General features: G+C 42.6%; 2 protein-coding genes across 4 annotated transcripts; one reads left to right on the top strand and one right to left on the bottom strand.

Annotated features, from left to right (window-relative positions):
• Window positions 1–1,030: 1,030 nt before the first annotated feature.
• On the bottom strand, window positions 1,031–9,160 carry LOC142379086 (mitoferrin-2-like). The gene is made up of 4 exons (XM_075464188.1): window positions 8,668–9,160; window positions 4,451–4,679; window positions 4,167–4,223; window positions 1,031–3,580 (listed from the first exon to the last, which is right to left on the bottom strand). Exons 1-4 carry the CDS (start codon window positions 9,007–9,009, stop codon window positions 2,997–2,999), a joined length of 1,212 nt encoding a protein of 403 aa, XP_075320303.1. The 5' UTR covers window positions 9,010–9,160; the 3' UTR covers window positions 1,031–2,996.
• Window positions 9,161–13,969: 4,809 nt separating this feature from the next.
• Window positions 13,970–18,185, top strand: LOC142379456 (uncharacterized). 3 transcript variants are annotated; one of them, XM_075464614.1, is made up of 10 exons: window positions 13,970–14,070; window positions 14,201–14,236; window positions 14,346–14,406; window positions 14,630–14,842; window positions 15,574–16,024; window positions 16,191–16,401; window positions 16,555–16,620; window positions 16,698–16,754; window positions 17,042–17,104; window positions 17,377–18,185. In XM_075464614.1, exons 4-10 carry the CDS (start codon window positions 14,802–14,804, stop codon window positions 17,757–17,759), a joined length of 1,272 nt encoding a protein of 423 aa, XP_075320729.1. In that variant the 5' UTR covers window positions 13,970–14,070; window positions 14,201–14,236; window positions 14,346–14,406; window positions 14,630–14,801; the 3' UTR covers window positions 17,760–18,185. The 3 variants fall into 3 exon arrangements, with proteins under 3 accessions (XP_075320729.1, XP_075320728.1, XP_075320730.1); XM_075464613.1 differs by lacking the exons at window positions 13,970–14,070; window positions 14,201–14,236; window positions 14,346–14,406; window positions 14,630–14,842 and adding exons at window positions 14,974–15,073; window positions 15,170–15,434; XM_075464615.1 differs by lacking the exons at window positions 13,970–14,070; window positions 14,201–14,236; window positions 14,346–14,406; ... (1 more) ...; window positions 16,698–16,754; window positions 17,042–17,104 and adding an exon at window positions 14,974–15,434.
• The last annotated feature ends 461 nt before the right edge of the window (window positions 18,186–18,646 follow it).

The raw sequence follows: 18,646 nt of genomic DNA on the forward strand, positions 1-18,646 counted from the left end.
AAATGCACCTTTGTCATGACTGTACATGTCTGTACATTTTCTACAAAACTCCCCAAGTTTTAGGTCACTATTTTGCGGGTGGTCTGCAGAACACTGAAGAATTCTCTTTTTTATATCTATATTTCTGTAAATATTAACATGCTGTTTGTAACTGATACAAAACAAGTCAAGTTTTGATTTTTGGAGACATAAAAGGTATAAAAAATGTCCCTGAAGCAATCGGTTCTATTATTGCATCATTCAGAAAAGTACGGCTGGAAAACCCGGCTCAGTGAAACATCTTATTCAGCATTTGCTTTCATTTACAGTCTAATGAAAGGCTCTGTCTTTAAATGTATTCAGTTTGGATAGAACGCAATCTCAGGAAGTTTATCTCTTTGCAAACTTATCCTGGTGGACAATCATTTTCAACTTCCAGCTGAAAAATATTCGGCAGAATTGATTAGATTTCTGCTTGTTGTATGCACTTCTGAGTGCACAAATCATTTTGATAATGCTGACATTTCTCTTTATTGTTTTTAATTTCTTTAAGAAGTTTTTGCCTCTAACCATCCTATTTCATATATATTCCATATATCAGTGTTTGCCAACATGTACCTTTTGGACAAATGATTTTAAATTAATTTTTAAGAGAATGCAACAGAGGACCCAAAACTTTAAAAGTCATCATTTGTAGCAATCCTCCCCAGCCTCGAGCAAAACACTTAAACAGCAGCTCCTATAATAACTTGACCAGCTCAGATACGGGCATGCACGAGTGAAAAGCAGGAGAGATTATGTTATTGCTGCTGGATCAGCAGTTCCTGCTGTCTACATAGTAAGAAAATCATTCCTACATGTCAGAGCTACCTATAACGCTGCCAACTATGCTGAATGAAAAGTTAGAGCCCCTGAGCAATAGTCTGTTAACAGCCAATCTGCTGGAGAAAATCTCAACTTGAGACGCTCTTCATCATCATATCACGTATTTGTGGATGTTTTTGTTGAATCTTGCTGACAGAGGGTGAGGAAAGAAGGACAAATAGACACATTTATAGTCTCTCAGCGCGTGGAGAGCCAGCACCAAGAGAAGACCCTGCTTCTGCGAGGAGCTGCCTTCGCGAGTTTATTTACAATTCACAAAATACAGGTGTCACTTTCAAACACTGTTCAAGCATTTCACATTAGCGTTGTCATCTGACAAACTAACAGTTCCTCTTCTTTTCTGTCTCTCTATTGCTCGCTTTAGTTTCCCTGTGTTGAAACTTCTTCTGCACACCAACTTAAAGAACCCAGGTTTTCCTTTATGCTACCTTCAGGGTGCAAACATCTGCATACATACAGCACAGCTTTGATAAAACTTGTAGAAATGTAGCCTATATTTGTATTATTCCATATACAAGTTAGACTCAAAACCTAGCTGATAGGGGATTTTGGCTTTATCAATAGATGCCCATTTTTAGATACAATATGTACAGTTTCTTTGTATTGTATGGCTTGAAAGCAACGGTACACCTGTAAGGATGTGTTAGTTGTGCGTTGGCTGTATGGCGGCTAACTGAAGGCATGTGTAGAAGCGACCGCCTCATCCTCTGTACTCGTTTTATTTACAAGTCGCTCTTAAGTGCTACGATGCTCTACAGCTCTTTTTATTTTTGGAATTCTGAGAAAGAAAAAGGACTCTTGTCTTTATTTTGCCATCTGAAATAAATGAATAAAGTTTTTAAACTGCACTGGATGTTTGGGTGTGCAACATATAGCATCTGCTCTGAGAACAGAACATAAGTCGAGGTCTCATCAAGCCTATGAGTGATGAATCCAGCTCTACTGAGACACAGACAGAAAGCATGCAGATGTGTGAGCGGAACAATCCAGAAACTATTCAGACAGAAAGCCTCTTCTCACACTTTCTCCTTCTTATTGAACACAGGTGGTGGAAAGCACAGTAAAGCTATGCTGAGACCAGTCACTGCTGAGCTCCACAGTTCCCCTCCGCTGATAGCACGTGCGTCACCCCCGTCATGGGCTTGAGTTACTGGAGGTTAATACTACATTCAGTTCAAATACACTTCTGTTCCATTCTCTGAGCAGAGCTACTGTACATCAGCCCAAGTATTCAAACTAATCTGATCGTAATGAGTGGAATCTGACAACGCCTTAATTATTTGGACCGCTTCTAAATAATTAAATAGTTGTTTTAAGGGAAGCGTTCCAGGATTTTCTGAGTTACTGTTCGATTTCAGTCATCATTACTATCAAATGTTTTGGTGCAGAGGAATCCGAATGAGACCCCTCATCATTAAGCAGAATATTTTCAAAGTTCACAGAATGATTCCGACACATCCTCCTGTTTCACATGGGTACACAGTGCGCCCCTCTGTGGTCACAACACCGATACCCAGTGGTGTTCAGTAAGTTCCCGTGCACTTTCACTATTGGTGGATGGGGGCTCTGGTGTTGCCTCACACGCAAAGTATTGTAACTATTAACTAAGTGACTGAGCTTTAAGTGCAGTAGTGTTACGTTTCTATTGTTCAGCTTTCTATCATTTTTGGGGCTGCGCACAAACAAAAGCTCCATGTCAGCACTTCCCCCTCTGAGTCGCTGATGTGGGGGCTCAAACACAAACATGTGCATTCCCGTAAACCCAAGACACCAGCATGTCCTCCGAGCAGGGCTTAATGCAGTGTAAATGACTTCCTTTTTTAAAGGCAGAGAGCTGAGTTTGTTGCAGTTGAATACTCCAATAAAATACTTAACCGACAAATTCCTTCTATTATTTATTATTTAAGAGCTTCGTTTTTTTTTTTTAAATAAATACATTTTTTTGAGCCAAGACTTCATGAAAGGCTGATGTTCTCTGCTATACTCTGAATATCACCAGAATTGATATCAATAAACAAGAGAAGTTGACTTTTTGCGCCAAGAATCAAACGGTTTTCTAAACCTGCCGAAGCTCAGAAATCAATACCAATGCCAGTGATCGGTACGGTACAATAAACCTCTGTCGCTCGGATTTATTTCTCTCCATCCCGGTCTCCACGCAGCTGTCTCTCGTGCTGTCGCTTGGTGATGATGTATTTGAAGAATTCATACACGGACCAGCTGATGGCAGTGGAGGGCATCTGGTAGATGATCCTGGCTTGAACGCCCTTAAAAAAGGCCGGCATGCCTCCCATCCTGTAGACAGTCCGAAATGCTTCACCCAGGCCGGAGATGTGGCGACTGCCCGGGCCTGAGGCGGTGGCTGCTCCAACGGCTCCTGCTGCCTCAGCCTGGATGACATGAATAGCCTGAGCCTCCTGCGTGTTAAGGAGGGTCTTGCAGACGTCAAGCGGCGTGGTGGCAGCAGCTGCCAGGGCTCCAGCGAGGGCGCCCGACACAACGTGGGAGGAAGGGTGGTACTGTCTGTGAGGGTTGAGGAGCTCCTGGAGGTACTCGTAGGTCATGAAGTGGAGCGCCTGGAAGGGCACGTTCATGGTCAGCTGGGTGGTGTAGCTGCGGTAGAAAGCAGCCGGGCCATCGTGCCTGAGCAAGGAGCCCACGCAGTCCAAGACACCCCGGTATGGCGAGTTGAACATCTGCATGCGCTGTTTTACGACTACAGGGGGAGAAGAAAAAGAAAAAAAAAAAAAGAAAAAAAACTTTTACTGATTCTACAGTTCAGAAAGGACACAAAAAGGCAACAAGGAACATGAAGAACACACAAGGGAAAAGCCTTAAAAACTCTAAAATATGCTACTTGGGGATTATGTGGGATAGTTAATTTTTATGGTTTGTCATAAAAGACTTCAAACTAAATTGTTTAAATTTATGAAACATTCCAGCTTTAGGATTGAGGAATTACAGCAAATCTTAATTAGTAATTTCTACTATACAGAACTGTAATGAATGAATTGGATTATTTTGAAATTCATTCATTCGATTTGATTGGATGATGATTACAATGAATTCAACTCCAATTGGCTTGACTTGGACTAAATTATTTGTGCCTTGAGATGACATTTGTCATAATTTGGCACTATATGAATAACCTGAATTGAATTGTAATAAATACACATCTCCCTGTAACTGTGTCATCACCAGCCTTTAGCGCCACCCAGTGTCCCGATTAAACACAGGCATCAGGTGTTCTGTTCCACTTCTGGATGGGGTTTGGTTTTCTGGGCGTGTGTGTGAGCTTTTACCTTCAGCCGGGTTCATGATGGCGTCGTGCAGCACCGTGGCCATGCAGCCTGCGACTCCTGCACAACACACAGATCAAGATGAGCATGCAGAAATCCAGTTCCTTCTCCTGTTTCAGCTTTGAAAATGTTCCTTCTGCTCGTTTCCCTGTAGTGTTAACATCACTGCTACAAAATAACTTGCATTCCTCTACCAATTTCTACTTTTCATTTCATTTTACATTCAACTCTCTATCTTAGAGGCAAAAAGTAACAACGTAAAATGTGCACTTAATGAATAATCTCACCGTTTGCAAAGTGGCTGTTGGTGCCAGGATGAATGGCGTTGCTGAGGGAGAACTTGATCTTCTCATAGCAAGCAAAGTAAAGAGCATGTGCAGGCCCCGCCCCCACTGCCAGAACATTCACACCCCTGATTGGCCGCCACACGCCCTCAGTCCGTACGATCTGCCGCAAAGCGTCCATCACGTTCCTGTAGCGTGCTCCCGGGTCGGGGTGCAGGCTCTGCATGCGGGTCTGAGGCACGGCAAAAACACACAGAACAACCCTGATTACTTTCAAGGACAGTCAACGTTAAAACTCTTTGCCGTCAGGATTCAGCACAAAAAGTGACAAGCTTAAACAAAAGGTAGCTCGTTTTACTTTTTACTCCAAACTGGAGCACAATTTAAAACCAAACACTAGTTTTAAAGCTGGTTATTTTCAGTCATCAGTTCATTTTTTATTTTCAATCAATTTTTAAACAGGCGTTACCACCACAGCGGTGCCAACAAATAGGGTCAGCACTCTGCTGAAGAGGTGCGAGGCCAACTAATGGAGCAGGTAACCAGGGCAATGAAGAAAATCCCCAAAAACTACACATTCACCCCCCTAAAGCTGCAATTTCATAGCAAGTACCGACCACCGCTGCCCCCTGGGGGCCAATATGGAACTCTCCACCACATTGAACATCTCAGCCACAATGTCAGCAGTGTATTCATGTCTTGTAGCCCAAAACAGCCTCATGTGAGATTACCCTCTACTGAATGTCATCTCTGGCCTGTAGGGCAGCAGACACTGACCACAGCTGTCCAAACGATGAGCTCTGAATTATTCAGTACACTGAGGTATAAACCAGCTGGAGCTGCCGTGTTCAAGATAAATCCTTCAATCAGTCCTGAATGTTTCGTCCCTAAAGTCAGATGGGAAGCTTTATCAAAGGTGTACATTTTCCTTTTCATTCAGCGGAATCAAAGCATGCGTGTTTTCCGTTGATGTGGCTTGTATTTTACACCCGTAAGAGTCTCTGCATCACTAACAGGGTAGATTTCCATCCATTTGGGAACTTGCAATAAATTCAGTTTTCAGCAATAATAAAAAAAAAAATAATAATAATCTTCGACTGAAAGCCAACCAGTCAGTGTCTACAACTGGTATTTTCTGCACACATTAATTCTCACTTTTCATATAAGGGCAACACAAACACAAGCACTGTAATGCTGTCACCTGAGAAGTGATGAGAGATAAATCTCTAAGGAAAGTAAGTCAACCTCTCAGGGAAGCACATCCTCAGCAGAACCGTTTCCACAGACGTCCTCGTCACATCAACCTCCTGCTTTTCAAAAATAATGGGCAAGAAGAGCCTGTGAGGGCCTCAGCTCAAGTCTTGCTGCTGTGGAGCATCATCTTAACGCCTCCTCTACCGAAACAATGCAATGAAATACGAGTAGGATACATTTAGAAATGATCATCTATTTTCCTGATGATCTTCCTGTGGGCTGCAGCAGTGTGGCACAAAGCTCTGTGTGGATGCCACAAGCAACTGAACTGAGGCAATTCAGCAGCGTAACCGTCACACACAGCAAACGCATCAAAACCTGCTAAATATTGGGACTTTTATTGGTTTTAATTCATTTATTCATTACAGTGTTACCCCCATATGTTCTAAAATGGACTTTTGTTGCGATTCAAGAAGACAGTTTACTCCAGTCATGTAGCAAACACCATTCCATCATTATGGAAAAATGCATGTGCAAACGTCTCTGCACTGCCTCAGACACAGAACGAAAGAGGCAGGTTAGAGAGGAACTTATCCAGACACTGAAGTTTGTCAAATAAAAAATAAATAAATAAATAAAAAAAACAGAAAATAAATCATGAAAAAAAAGCTAAAGGAATGAATGAACTAAAGTATAACTTAAACAAGTAAATAAAGCTGTAGGCCAAATGGGTGTGACGGAAGAAGGAAATGAAGATTCGAAAAAAGGAACCTTATTACAGTAATGAAAATACAGGCCGACTTCCTTCTCCCGTTCCAACTATGGGAATGAAACAGAGAGACACCTTCTCTTAATGGTGCTTCACCATTAACTTCACTTGAATTACAGATTTCTCATTCTCAAAGTGGCAGTTTTAGTTTCAGCAGAGTTCCCATCTCATCCATGAAGGCTTTTTCTGGGAAAAGATGAGAAGTTTACAGTCCCGGTGCATCTGGTTAAAGGATTTTGAAAAGTATCTTCAATAATCTCTCTCTTGCAGAGTGATGTTTGATGGTCAACGTGTGAAAATTTAAATGTGGCGATGATGTCATTCTTAATACAACTCAAGTTGTGTCCAACATGATTTCATGGAGGCATTTTCACTCAGAGCTGATCGCCCAAAAGCAACGAAATGAGAAGCAGAAATGACCACCACTGTCTTTGTGAGGAACAACAACATTTTCAAACATTTGAGGAAGAAAAGACTGATCAGCTGTGTATGATGTGTGGCAAAAAGAGCACAAAAAGAAAGGGCTTTTGTAAATGAGGATGATCACGATTGAGGCTGATCAACAAGGGATTTGTAACGAAGGAGAGCTTTGTTTGACCAACTGCTGCTCAGAGACGCCACTGCAACACCGGTTTCCCCATCCTCATACAGAGCATATAACAGACTGCAAAAAAACGACTTACAGAAATAACTACTGAGTGTATTTGGACGGTTTACATCCATTAATCTGATCAGGTCATGGTCAGACGTGTACTTGGTAAAAGTACAAAAAACAAAGCCAATCGAATGGTTTTGTCAAAAAAGGAAGTGATGGAGGTTTGAAATCGCGTGCGGGGAACTTTAACATGCAAAGTCCAGAAAGAGTGAGGGGCAAACATTCAAAGCCAAAAATGGTTTCTTAATGGAAAAGCCTTGTTGGAGAAATAACACTTCAGAAACTAGATATTTCCTTGTTCTGATACAGAGAATCAACGTCTGTGTCCAGCCATGAAGAAACATACACCTGAGGTAACAATGAAAGTCCCATGAACTTAAGGGACACATTACATCTTAACACGAACTCAACTCTTTAAAAAAAAAAAAAAAAAAAAAAAAAAAAAAACTTTCAATAAAAGATGATCTTCGCTCGGACGTCTGTACAGCGTGTTATTCGACACTCACTGAGAAGGAAGGACCACGAACAGCTAAGTCCAAATTTAGAGGAGTGTTGAAGAGTGGCCCGACACACGAATCCCACATGCATGGAAACCAAAGAAAATAAAAAAAGTTTGGATGCACAAATAAGAGGTAAGAAAATGATTAAATAATGCATGTTGACAAATTAACAGGATGAATAATGACTACTGACACAATTTAACTTTAGTAGCCTATAACTGATATTAAAAAAAAAAACAACTATCCAATTATATCATTCACGCAGCTAAAGGTGATTGCAAAGCTGTATTTCATTCAATCAGACAGCCCACTGTTCTCCCCGAGGCTGATGACTCAATCATTGCTCAACTTTGGATTTTCCACTTCCAGCTTCAGGGAAGGAACAGTCAGGTCTGAGGGCCTAAGACTGACTGACTGACTTCCAGCAGGCAGTGCAAAGCAGCCCAAACCCAATTCATCCACTTTTCTATATAGTCTTTAATAAGTGTCAGCGTCTAATAATGAATACAAATATTTGCTGTTAAACACCTGCTGTGTTATTTTCTTAATGTCCAACTAAATTATTATTTTACACAAAGTACAACGATTGATAACAGACCGTTACGTGAGGAAACTTTCATAAAATTGTATTAATTTCTATATTGTGGCATATATCAAAGACAGGAGTATAATTTGGAGTATGATTAGCAATATTATTGAAAAGTTAAAACATTACAGAACGTGTTTGAGAATAGATGCGTGCGGGTAGTAGGGAAACTTTAGCTAACCGGCAGGAAAGCCAGTTTCCATTCAAACACGTTTGTTATGGGTCTGTCAAAATGGAAGCGAAATGGGGGTGAAGATACACGCTACTTTTTAGCTTTTCACTTTAACCACCATATGTTGCTTTCGGTCTCCGCGAGGCCAGGGTAGTTAGTTAACTGACCTCTGTTAGCAAGGTTACCCATGTTAGCTTGTAGGCTAACGGTGACTACACTCAGGCTGGTTCTCTGGCCTACGTCTGCTCCAGGTTTACGCAACCAGGGGTGCGTACAGTGTGACATAAATACGGCCCTAGCATGTGTCAAAATGAGATACGTTCTGCATTTATTCTCATGAATACCTTAACACAGTCGACGGGGTACATTAGGCAGTGCTCCATGATTCCAGCCACGGATCCAGCCAGCATGTGTGTGCTGGTGGCAACTCCTTGAGGCAGTCCTTCATAGTCTATGTCTGTCTCGACAGAGGTCGAGGTCTCTGGAGTTGTCCTGTGTAACACCGAGATAAAATCCGGTTCTCCTGCCATTCTCGGTGAGAAGGACCCCAAAAGTCCCCCCGTGACATCGAGGAGCCTGTCGCCCAGAATTCGAACCCCTGTCCCAGCTGCAGTGCTTGCGACCCGCCTGTCGACGCCTGTTGTTTCCAGGGTCGTTCCCCGGGATACGAAACCATCCGCCTCCATTCAGACGAAGGACTTTAGTCCGACACTTATCTCTGAACCTACAACACCGACGAGCCACCTGTCGGTGTGATCTTCCTGGTAAGTTAATGGGCACCCCGGCCGGCGGAGGGAAGCCTTGGCGGCAGATGATGGAGATCCTGGAACCGGGCGAATAGAGGGATGAGGCTTCAGGAGGGATTGTCAATAAAAGCTCACTAAGAATGAAGCTGATTCGATAATCTTACTGTCAATCATTAAGAGTCCCATTCAATTGGACGGTTTGGTTTCGTAATAAGGCGCAAACATTAAGTGGGCGGAGGCCCAGCTGAAGTGGGCGTTGACGGTTTTATAAGAGCAAGTCACATGCGGGAACACTGCTGCTCGGTACAGCCACAAGTCTAAAATAAACTGGATCAAACAGTTCTTCAGAAATCCCACATCGATAATTTTATTCGAAAATGACATAATCTAAATGACATGTTCAAATGAAAAAAGATTGTGGAGGACCCCTGGTCAATAAGCCCAGAGAGAAGAGGTAGAGGAGATGGAGGGCGAAAGGATTAAAGTTGACTTGGACAGAAGAACTTGAAATGTGACCAAATGTGACAATGAGAGGGTATCTACAAGAAAGGACAGAGCAAACTGTACTCCTTAAGGAACCTTATGTCCTTCAATGTCTGCACCAAACGGTTTCATATCTTCTATAAGTCTTAAGTGGAGAGTACAATCAGCTTTGTCGCAGCAGCAGCAGCATCAGAGCCAGAGACACAGAGAAACTGAACAAACTGATAAAGAAGGCAGAAGATTGGCTCTCTGGTAGGGACTGCTCTGGAGCCCCTGGAGCTGAGTGTTAAAAGAAGTTAATGAACATAATTTACCATTTCTGAATCGTGTTTTATGTTTTGTTTTATGTATTGTTGTTTTTATCCTGTTGTAAAGCACTTTGAGTACCAGTTGGCTATTTTAAAGGGCTATATAAATAAAGTTTGATTGATTGATTGATAATGGATAATACTGTTCACCCTCTACATAAAATAGTGTTGAAAACAACGGAGTGTGTTCAGTCAAAGGCTTCTTCAGCTCTGATATAATACAGAATAATACAGGAGGTCATTCTGTAACATCAGGATTTCTCTTTTGGGACAAAAAAAGTATGATTTTATTTACTTTCATCCATCCATCATCTTCCGCTTTTTTGAGCTTGGGTCACAGAGACAACAGATGCAGGGAGAAACCCAAACATCCCTCTCCCCAGTGACACTCTCCTTAAGTTCATGGGACTTTCATTGTTACCTCAGGTGTATGTTTCTTCATGGCTGGACACAGACGTTGATTCTCTGTATCAGAACAGGGAAATATCAAGTTTCTGAAGTGTTATTTCTCCAACAAGGCTTTTCCATTAAGAAACCATTTTTGGTCAGTCCATGTTTAGTTTTTAGTCAGGTTTTAGTTTCCCTGCACTCAGTTCATCAGTTTCATTCACTTCACCTGTGTTTTTTCCCTCAGCTGCACTCACTCTCCAATCACTCTCACTCCCTATTTAGTTTCCAGTCTCCCCTCTCAGTTTGCCAGATCTTTGTTTGCCATCCATGCAGGACTCCTGCTTACTCCATGTTCCTTGATTTTACAAAGCTAAGTATTTATTTATTCCATGCCATGAAAGTCTTTTGTTTATTTTTCCCAGTTATGTTTTTTTAATCCGGCTCAGCTGCGCTTTTGGTTTGAACTTTGTTTTGTTTGTTAAATAAATTCAGTTTTCCTTTAAAGTCCGCATCCGTGTCCTCCATCGTCACCCAACCTGACAGAAAGATCCGGCCAGAAAATGGACGCAGCGGACTCCAACCAGTTTTGGAACCTCTATGAAGAGCTGTGGCGCAGTATTGAGCGGGGCTCCGCATTCGACAGACTGCAGGTGGCTGGTAAGCTCCTGGCGTTCCTGTTGGCGGGGGCTCCGGGGATGGAATGATAATCTTGAGGGCGCATGGATCCATGCCGGGTCTGTGCAGCACGCTGCCTCACTGGACGTTTTTCGCTTCGAGCCAGAACAGGTAGCTGCACGATTTACATCCTCCCTCACCTCTCCAGGTCCTCATTCCAGAGACCCGGCCCCAGCAGTGTCCGAGCTGGCCCCAGAGCCTGACCAAGAGGCCTCAGGGGTTGACCACGAGCCTGACCAAGAACCCGTCCCAGAACCCGACCAAGCCTCAGAGCCCATGGGGCCCCGGCCCATGGACTCACCTCTTCGAGCCCCTCCCTCCCACCCCCAGACTTTGGGGATGTCTGGGATCCATCCCTTAAAGGGGGGGGCTCCCCCCCGCCGGACGTCCGGCCGACCGTTGGACGTTCTCTGGCTCCTCCTGCCACGCCGTCGGAAGTCTGGGTGTCAGCCAGACTACTGCCACGTCGTCGGGGGTCCTGGCGTCCGCCACGCTGACGCCATGCTGACGGAAGTCTGGGCGTCCGCCAGACCACTGCCTGTTCCTGCCCGAAGCCGGTACCACATGCCTGTGTCTGGTCCCCTGGCTGCGAGCCCCTCCCTCCCACCCTCAGACTTAAGGGTTGTCTGGGATCCACCCCTGGGGGGGGGGGGGCTCTGTCACGCCCATGGACTTGTTTTGTAGTTTCATGTTTTAGGTTATGTTTTTGTTTTCAGTCCATGTTTAATTTAGTTTCCCTGCACTCAGTTCATTAGTTTCACTCAACTGGACTCACACTCACTCCCTATTTAGTTTCCAGTCTCCCCTCTCAGTTTGCCGGATCTTTGTTTGCCATCCATGCAGGACTCCTGCTTACTCCATGTTCCTTGATGTCACAAAGCTAAGTATTTATTTATTCCATGCCATGAAAGTCTTTTGTTTATTTTTCCCAGTTATGTTTTTTGAATCCAGCTCAGCCGCGCTTTTGGTTTGAACTTTGTTTTGTTTATTAAATAAATTCAGTTTTCCTTTAAAGTCCGCATCCGTGTTCTCCATCCTCACCCAACTGAGTGAAAATGCCTCCATGAAATCAAGTTGGACACAACTTGACTTGTATTAAGAATGATGTCATCGCCAGATCTTATCTTTTAAATTTTCACACGTTGACCATCAAACATCACTCTGCAAGAAAGAGATTATTGAAGATGCTTTTCAAAATCCTTTAACCAGATGCACCGGGACTGTAAACTTCTCATCTTTTCCCAGAAAAAGCCTTCATGGATGAGATGGGAATTCTGCTGAAACTAAAACTGCCACTTTGAGAATGAGAAATCTGTAATTCAAGTGAAGTTAATGGTGAAGCACCATTAAGAGAAGGTGTCTCTCTGTTTCATTCCCATAGTTGGAACGGGAGAAGGAAGTCAGCCTGTATTTTCATTACTGTAATAAGGTTCCTTTTTTCGAATCTTCATTTCCTTCTTCCGTCACACCCATTTGGCCTACAGCTTTATTTACTTGTTTAAGTTATACTTTAGTTCATTCATTCCTTTAGCTTTTTTTTCATGATTTATTTTCTGTTTTTTTTTATTTTTTATTTGACAAACTTCAGTGTCTGGATAAGTTCCTCTCTAACCTGCCTCTTTCGTTCTGTGTCTGAGGCAGTGCAGAGACGTTTGCACATGCATTTTTCCATAATGATGGAATGGTGTTTGCTACATGACTGGAGTAAACTGTCTTCTTGAATCGCAACAAAAGTCCATTTTAGAACATATGGGGGTAACACTGTAATGAATAAATGAATTAAAACCAATAAAAGTCCCAATATTTAGCAGGTTTTGATGCGTTTGCTGTGTGTGACGGTTACGCTGCTGAATTGCCTCAGTTCAGTTGCTTGTGGCATCCACACAGAGCTTTGTGCCACACTGCTGCAGCCCACAGGAAGATCATCAGGAAAATAGATGATCATTTCTAAATGTATCCTACTCGTATTTCATTGCATTGTTTCGGTAGAGGAGGTGATTGTTCCCAATCTGTAATCTTGTAAGCAAAAAATAACAATTGAACCACACCCTATTCTTCAACTCAAAATGGCGTTTGTAACACTTTTGTAACAAATTAAGAAAGAGAAAGACATACAATTTAACAAGCTGCGGACAGGGAAAAATACAAACCAAAAACACACAAACAATGCATAAGCGAAAACATTATCTAGAGTGCCAATATCAATGGTCTAGGGACAGAAACTCTCCCCTAAAAATCGTGAAACCCTCATTTACTCGACTGATCATAGCTCTGCAATCAGCACATTTCTTAAAGCCAATAAGTATCACAGTTCAATCAAAATCGTAGTACTCTGGAAAAGAGAAAAAAGAAAATGTGATTACAACAAGAGCATTTGCGAGTGTGAACACAGCATAAGAATGTCGAGGACAACCATGCACTGCAGCTCCAACTCGCACCATGAACTGAAAACAAATCTAACTTGACTGTTAAAAACAGAATTTAGAAACCCAAAACAAATCACAGCGGTCCTGGAAAGACTTCAATAATAATAGGACGCACTCAATAGAACTTCACAAATGTTCAAAGAAATCAACATGCAGCCTCTAAAACTCACAGCTCATCACTGTAACACCTTATTTCAACAAATTATCAATGCGGCTCAATTATAACAATGAAGAAAATCTAAGTGGCTCTGCACTCAGTTATCTTTTATTTAGTCTAAGACTATATATGTAAGAAGTTGTGTTAACTCTATGTGAGAATGTGTATGTAAATTCGATTGTATTCACCAAATATATGTGTGTGTTTTTAATCATATATTAAAAATAAGGACTCAAAATGAAGAGAGTCAGGGATGAGATGAGTTGGAACCTTGATTTTTCACAAAAAATAACTTTTTCAGATTCGCATAACACAGCAGGATTTCACACACATTGACAGAGACAACCCGGTTTGCTTGTATCCCTTTTCCAACCCAGTTTAGACAAAACCACGCCCACTTCCGCAGTACGGAAGCCTAGTCGGGAAGCGAGAGACTGACCCAATAGAAACTAGTACGAGAACGCGCCGCACGCTTATGCCGCACTTATCAGTCGTTCCTAAATCGTAAATTCGCCCCTTTCAAGATGACAGATCACGATCATACATACGCAGAGCTTCTTTGGTACGTTAGCATGTTATGTGAATTAATGCCAGCACCCAAGTTGGTATAATAATACTAGATACAGTCTAGCTAATCATCTAATGTTATCTCACGCTTTACTGACGCCGCCTTCATACATATTTTTTTACAGCTTGCCTGAAAATAAAATCCCCTGCGGTACTAGCAAGTAAGTTATTATCATATTAGTTTGGTGTTGTTCATAGATAATTAATCACTGTAGCTAAGTTAGGCATGCTGTTTTGTGATGGTTTTGTAAATGTCTTTTACTTTTTCAGACTTAGTGTTTGTGTGTGCTTGGGACCTGAAGAAAACTTGGAGGAGTATCCACAGCTGAAGGTGTCTTGACAGTAACTGTTACTATGAGGAATATTACAGCATAGACGTAGTTGTATTAACTTGCAGTATTCAGATTATTTTGAAGGAGCACGGTATAGTAGTTGAGTAGCATTACAGTATCACTGTCTTAAATGGCCTATCTATTAGATATCTGTGAAGGCCAGCAAAAGTATTACCTATGTGTGTGGATTTTAATTATTAGTTGTTTGTTTCCTACTTCTAGGGCTGGCTACCAAACCAATTTAGGTGCCATGTCTGCCATTACAATGAGGTGCCATCAGCTGGAGACTACACCAGCTTTGACGCCAAAGTCCGCGTGGATCTCGCCACCATGGATCAAGCAAAGCAGTGGATCCAGTTTTTGAAGGGGTCATCGGGAGTGACATGGAGGGTGGATGTCACCCGACCGAGACGGGGGCACCGTGTGCTATTCAAGGTAAAAGTTGTGCTGTCAACATCTCCTAAAGCAATTTATCAGTGTCTTTTTCCTTGCTGTAAATTCACTATATTTTGGTCAGGCAAGTTACAAATGCCAGCATAAGGTCAATGTCAAGGCCGCAAGCAGCAGCAGCAGCAGCAGCAGCAGCAGCAGCAGGGATTCAAAAAACACCTGCTGTCCAGCAAAACTATTTGTAACTCTGAAGAACTCTGGTGGTGAAACAAACAAGTGAGTTTATTGATTGAAAAGAGCAAGTGAGTTTATTGATCCACTGTCATTGTTTTAGACATAATAGTGATATTGAGATATTGATATATGTTATAGGACTAAGGACCCACATAGGTTCCCATTCGAAGTACGGATAGAAAACAGGCATAATCACCACCTGTTTGTTGCCGATGCTATCCGCTACCGGGATGTTGGGGAAAAGGCCAAAGAGGTTCTCATTGGTCTGTTTGAGATCGGTCACACCCCCACATCTGCTCTGGCGGTGCTAAAACATGACCTCCAAGTGGAGTAGCTATGGTCAGCAGTTTGTTTATGCCTCTGCCAACAGAGAGATTTGCCCTGACCTGCGCTATGTGCAAAGGTGGGCATCACACTGGAAAACATGGTCTCCCACTATTTTCTATAGAAAAACAATTCAGTGGTAACATTCAGTGAATGTATTTACAATTTTCCACAGTATGAAAGTAACACTCATAACAACTAATTTTTGTATTTCCTAGACTGTTCCATAAGGTGTGTAGGGAAGAATATGGAACGCAGAGTGGTCCAAGCATGTTGACAGCACCGCAGAATCAGGTGGAGGGTTATAATAACAAGTGCCAGGACAGGTGTGCCATAATGGACACATCCTCCAAGGGAGCGCTTCTTGTTGCTTTGTCTTCTCCCTTAATGAAGAAAGTGCACCAACTGAAGCACAGCGGAGAGCTGTGCTTCATAGATTCCTCAGGGAATATGGACAGGGAGAGATGCAGGGTGTTTCTCCTCAAGGATAAGATACTGCAGAGGACGAAGGCCTTCAATCCCCCTCAACTCTTTGACCTCCTGACATCAAGGCTGGAGACCTACTATGAGACACGCATTGTTGATGTTGCCCTTGGACGCTGGGAATCATTCCAAAGATCCAAATTCCTTCCCCAAGATGGCAACATTGCAGCGTCGCAAATTCAGCAGGTAATGGATCTTAATAATTGTCTTTTTTTTTATCTTTTATCTGGCACAGACACCTTTAATTTGAAGTACATGGACAGGAAATAATGGGAGAGAGAGGGGGAGTGACATGCAACAAAGCGGCTGCGTACGTTGCATGCTATTTTTGCATTTTTTATGTTTAATATAGATTGAGGAGAATAAGTTCCTGGTGGAGGGGTCCAAGAACCAGACATATGTTGTGGACATGGAGTTGGAGCTGTGTTCATGCCCTGCAGGACAAACTGTGGCACCATGCAAACACCAGGCAGCAGTGACAACAAACTACCGCTGTTTGTCCAATACGTTCCTCCCACAATGTCCAGAGATGAGAGCAGAACTGCTCAAACTTACATCTGGAGGTAAAGAGTAAACTTTATTTACTCATTGAATTTGGTTGCCTGTGTAATGTCATTGTTTATTTGGGTCACTTATGTTTTTAGTGGCCACACTAGAATTTAGTGCTCGAGGACCGCTAAGCCTTGGTCAATGTTGATCCCTCTCATGTTTTATAGAAAAAACCTCTTTGGACTTCTTACAACCCCTAAGGCTTAGTCACCCAACATATCAGTTGTTTAAGGGTAAGTCTTATACAATAACAACACCAATTATGTTTTAAAAAAAGAGGAAATACATGGATATGTCTCTGTATCTACAGGAGCCACCCCTGAACCAAGCACTGATACTCATGAACAGCAGCAAATGCAAGAGCCTGGTTAGTTATAAACATTTTAATTGACCTGCAAGCACATTTGAACACACACACACTACACAAACAGTTTTATCACATGACATATTGTTTTGTGGAATTCAACTCTCACAGACCTCACTGTTACTTAAAACCATAACTAAGGCACAATATATTATTGTGTTACTCTCATAATGTTTGACTTATCAAGCCTTATCAAAACTACACCTTTTTCTCCTCACTATTAAATCAGAAAAGGGGCAGTTTTGAGAAATGTTAATTGATTTAACACTAGCATCTGCGACTCCGCACAGATGGACTGACAGAACAACAGGCTCAACCCTCCACAAGTGCTGCAGCTGATGGACCACATGATGGTCAGTTGTGAGTCTGTATGTTCACATGTGAGCTGGTGCTATTGACATTAAAGATCATAAAAATGTTACAAGTATTTTCACCAATCTAGTACACGCAATTAATATGAAAGATGCGCAGTCGAGAAGCAAAGTTGTTCGCACCAACTGACTACCATACAGACAGACCATATTGCAGTGCTCATAGCTTCAACAGAGAGCAATGTGCATAATGGAAGTTTTGGAAGTTTTTACTTCTTTTAAATTTCAATTACTCAAACTTCTGTCCTTCTTAGGTATCACACATTCAGGCGATGTCTCTCTTGTGGAGGATATGATGGAGGATATGAAAGGACGTTGCCAGGATCCCCTCTTCACTGCTGGGCTAGTGGCAATGGCTAAGCAATACGCCCTCATGAAGACCAACCCCTCCAAATTATTGTCAGTTATCCACACCTTCGGGAAATCAGGGAGCCTGACCAGCAAAAGGGCTACATCATTAAGGCGGGCTGCCAGACGTCAAGGCCCAATGATTGGCTGCCAGCCCACTTCTGTGGCACGCAGGAAGGCAGGCAGTGGCTCAAAGAGGCGTCTTTCAGCTGGGCGGCCTGTGAAACGTCCCAGTTTGAGTTCATCAGTGGCTTTGAATAGCCTGACTACGTCATACTCACGATTCTAGTCAGAATGTGAGTCTGATACCGCTCAATAGAGTTTTGAGTATGGGGCGTGTTTCAACCAAACCAGGAGAAAAAAATGCCTCTTCACTCAATTGGATAGACCTACAACCAATCAGAATTCAAACCAAGCGCTCGTTAGTGACGTAGTCGATAATGTCCCTGTTGATCATCTGTCCATCATCGTATAAAGCCCGCCCTGGCAATCAGATTGGGTCGACTGATTCCATGTCGGGCATAATGATTTCCCAACTGAGCAGAGCCAGACCGAACTTCCCGACCAAAAATTTTATGGGCGGGGCTAAGTTCGGCTGGCACCCAGGCTAGGCTTTGAACACCTCCCATGCCAAAAAACACTTAAGAACTCTACCCCCCACTCAACCCTCTCCTCGGAGGCTGGACGTTGGCTTTGACGCCCCAAATGTTCTGCGTATGATGTTATTGTAATTCCATTAAAGCAAAATATTCTGGATGTCTGCACCATCATCATTTCTCGTGTCCAACTGGCCAAGCATATCTCCAGATCCAGCATCTGTGGGGCATCCTGAAAAGGATGGTGGAGGAGCGCAAAGTCTCTACCATCCACCAGCTCTGTAATGCCGTCATTTAATTCAGTTCAATTCAATTCAAAAATACTTTATTTATCCCAGAGGGAAATTAAATGTTGATGTAGCTCAATTAAATCAAGGAGTTATTATAGATGCTGATGGCTGTGGGCAGGAAAGATTTCCTGTAGCGGTCAGTTTTGCATCCAAACTGAAGAAGCCTTTGACTGAAGAGACTCTGTTTTCTGATAACAGTCTCATGGAGAGGATGTTCAGGGTTGTCCATAATTCTCTTGATTTTATGCAAAATCCTTCTTTGCATTATTGTCTCCAGAGGTTCCACAGTC

Source organism: Odontesthes bonariensis, chromosome 4 (genome assembly GCF_027942865.1).
Source record: "Odontesthes bonariensis isolate fOdoBon6 chromosome 4, fOdoBon6.hap1, whole genome shotgun sequence".
Taxonomy (NCBI): domain Eukaryota; kingdom Metazoa; phylum Chordata; class Actinopteri; order Atheriniformes; family Atherinopsidae; genus Odontesthes; species Odontesthes bonariensis.

What these genes read in the sequence shown, in the direction of transcription:
- LOC142379456 (XM_075464613.1), top strand. Translation starts at nt 15,346, where the DNA reads ATGACCTCCAAGTGGAGTAGCTATGGTCAGCAGTTTGTTTATGCCTCT. An exon ending in GCTCAAACTTACATCTGGAG is followed by an intron (nt 16,402 to 16,554) that starts GTAAAGAGTAAA and finishes CATGTTTTATAG; the next exon opens with AAAAAACCTCTTTGGACTTC. An exon ending in AGCTGATGGACCACATGATG is followed by an intron (nt 17,105 to 17,376) that starts GTCAGTTGTGAG and finishes TGTCCTTCTTAG; the next exon opens with GTATCACACATTCAGGCGAT.
- LOC142379086 (XM_075464188.1), bottom strand. Translation starts at nt 9,009, where the DNA reads ATGGAGGCGGATGGTTTCGTATCCCGGGGAACGACCCTGGAAACAACA. An exon ending in CAACAGCCACTTTGCAAACG is followed by an intron (nt 4,224 to 4,450) that starts GTGAGATTATTC and finishes TGTGTTGTGCAG; the next exon opens with GAGTCGCAGGCTGCATGGCC. An exon ending in CATCATGAACCCGGCTGAAG is followed by an intron (nt 3,581 to 4,166) that starts GTAAAAGCTCAC and finishes CTCCCCCTGTAG; the next exon opens with TCGTAAAACAGCGCATGCAG.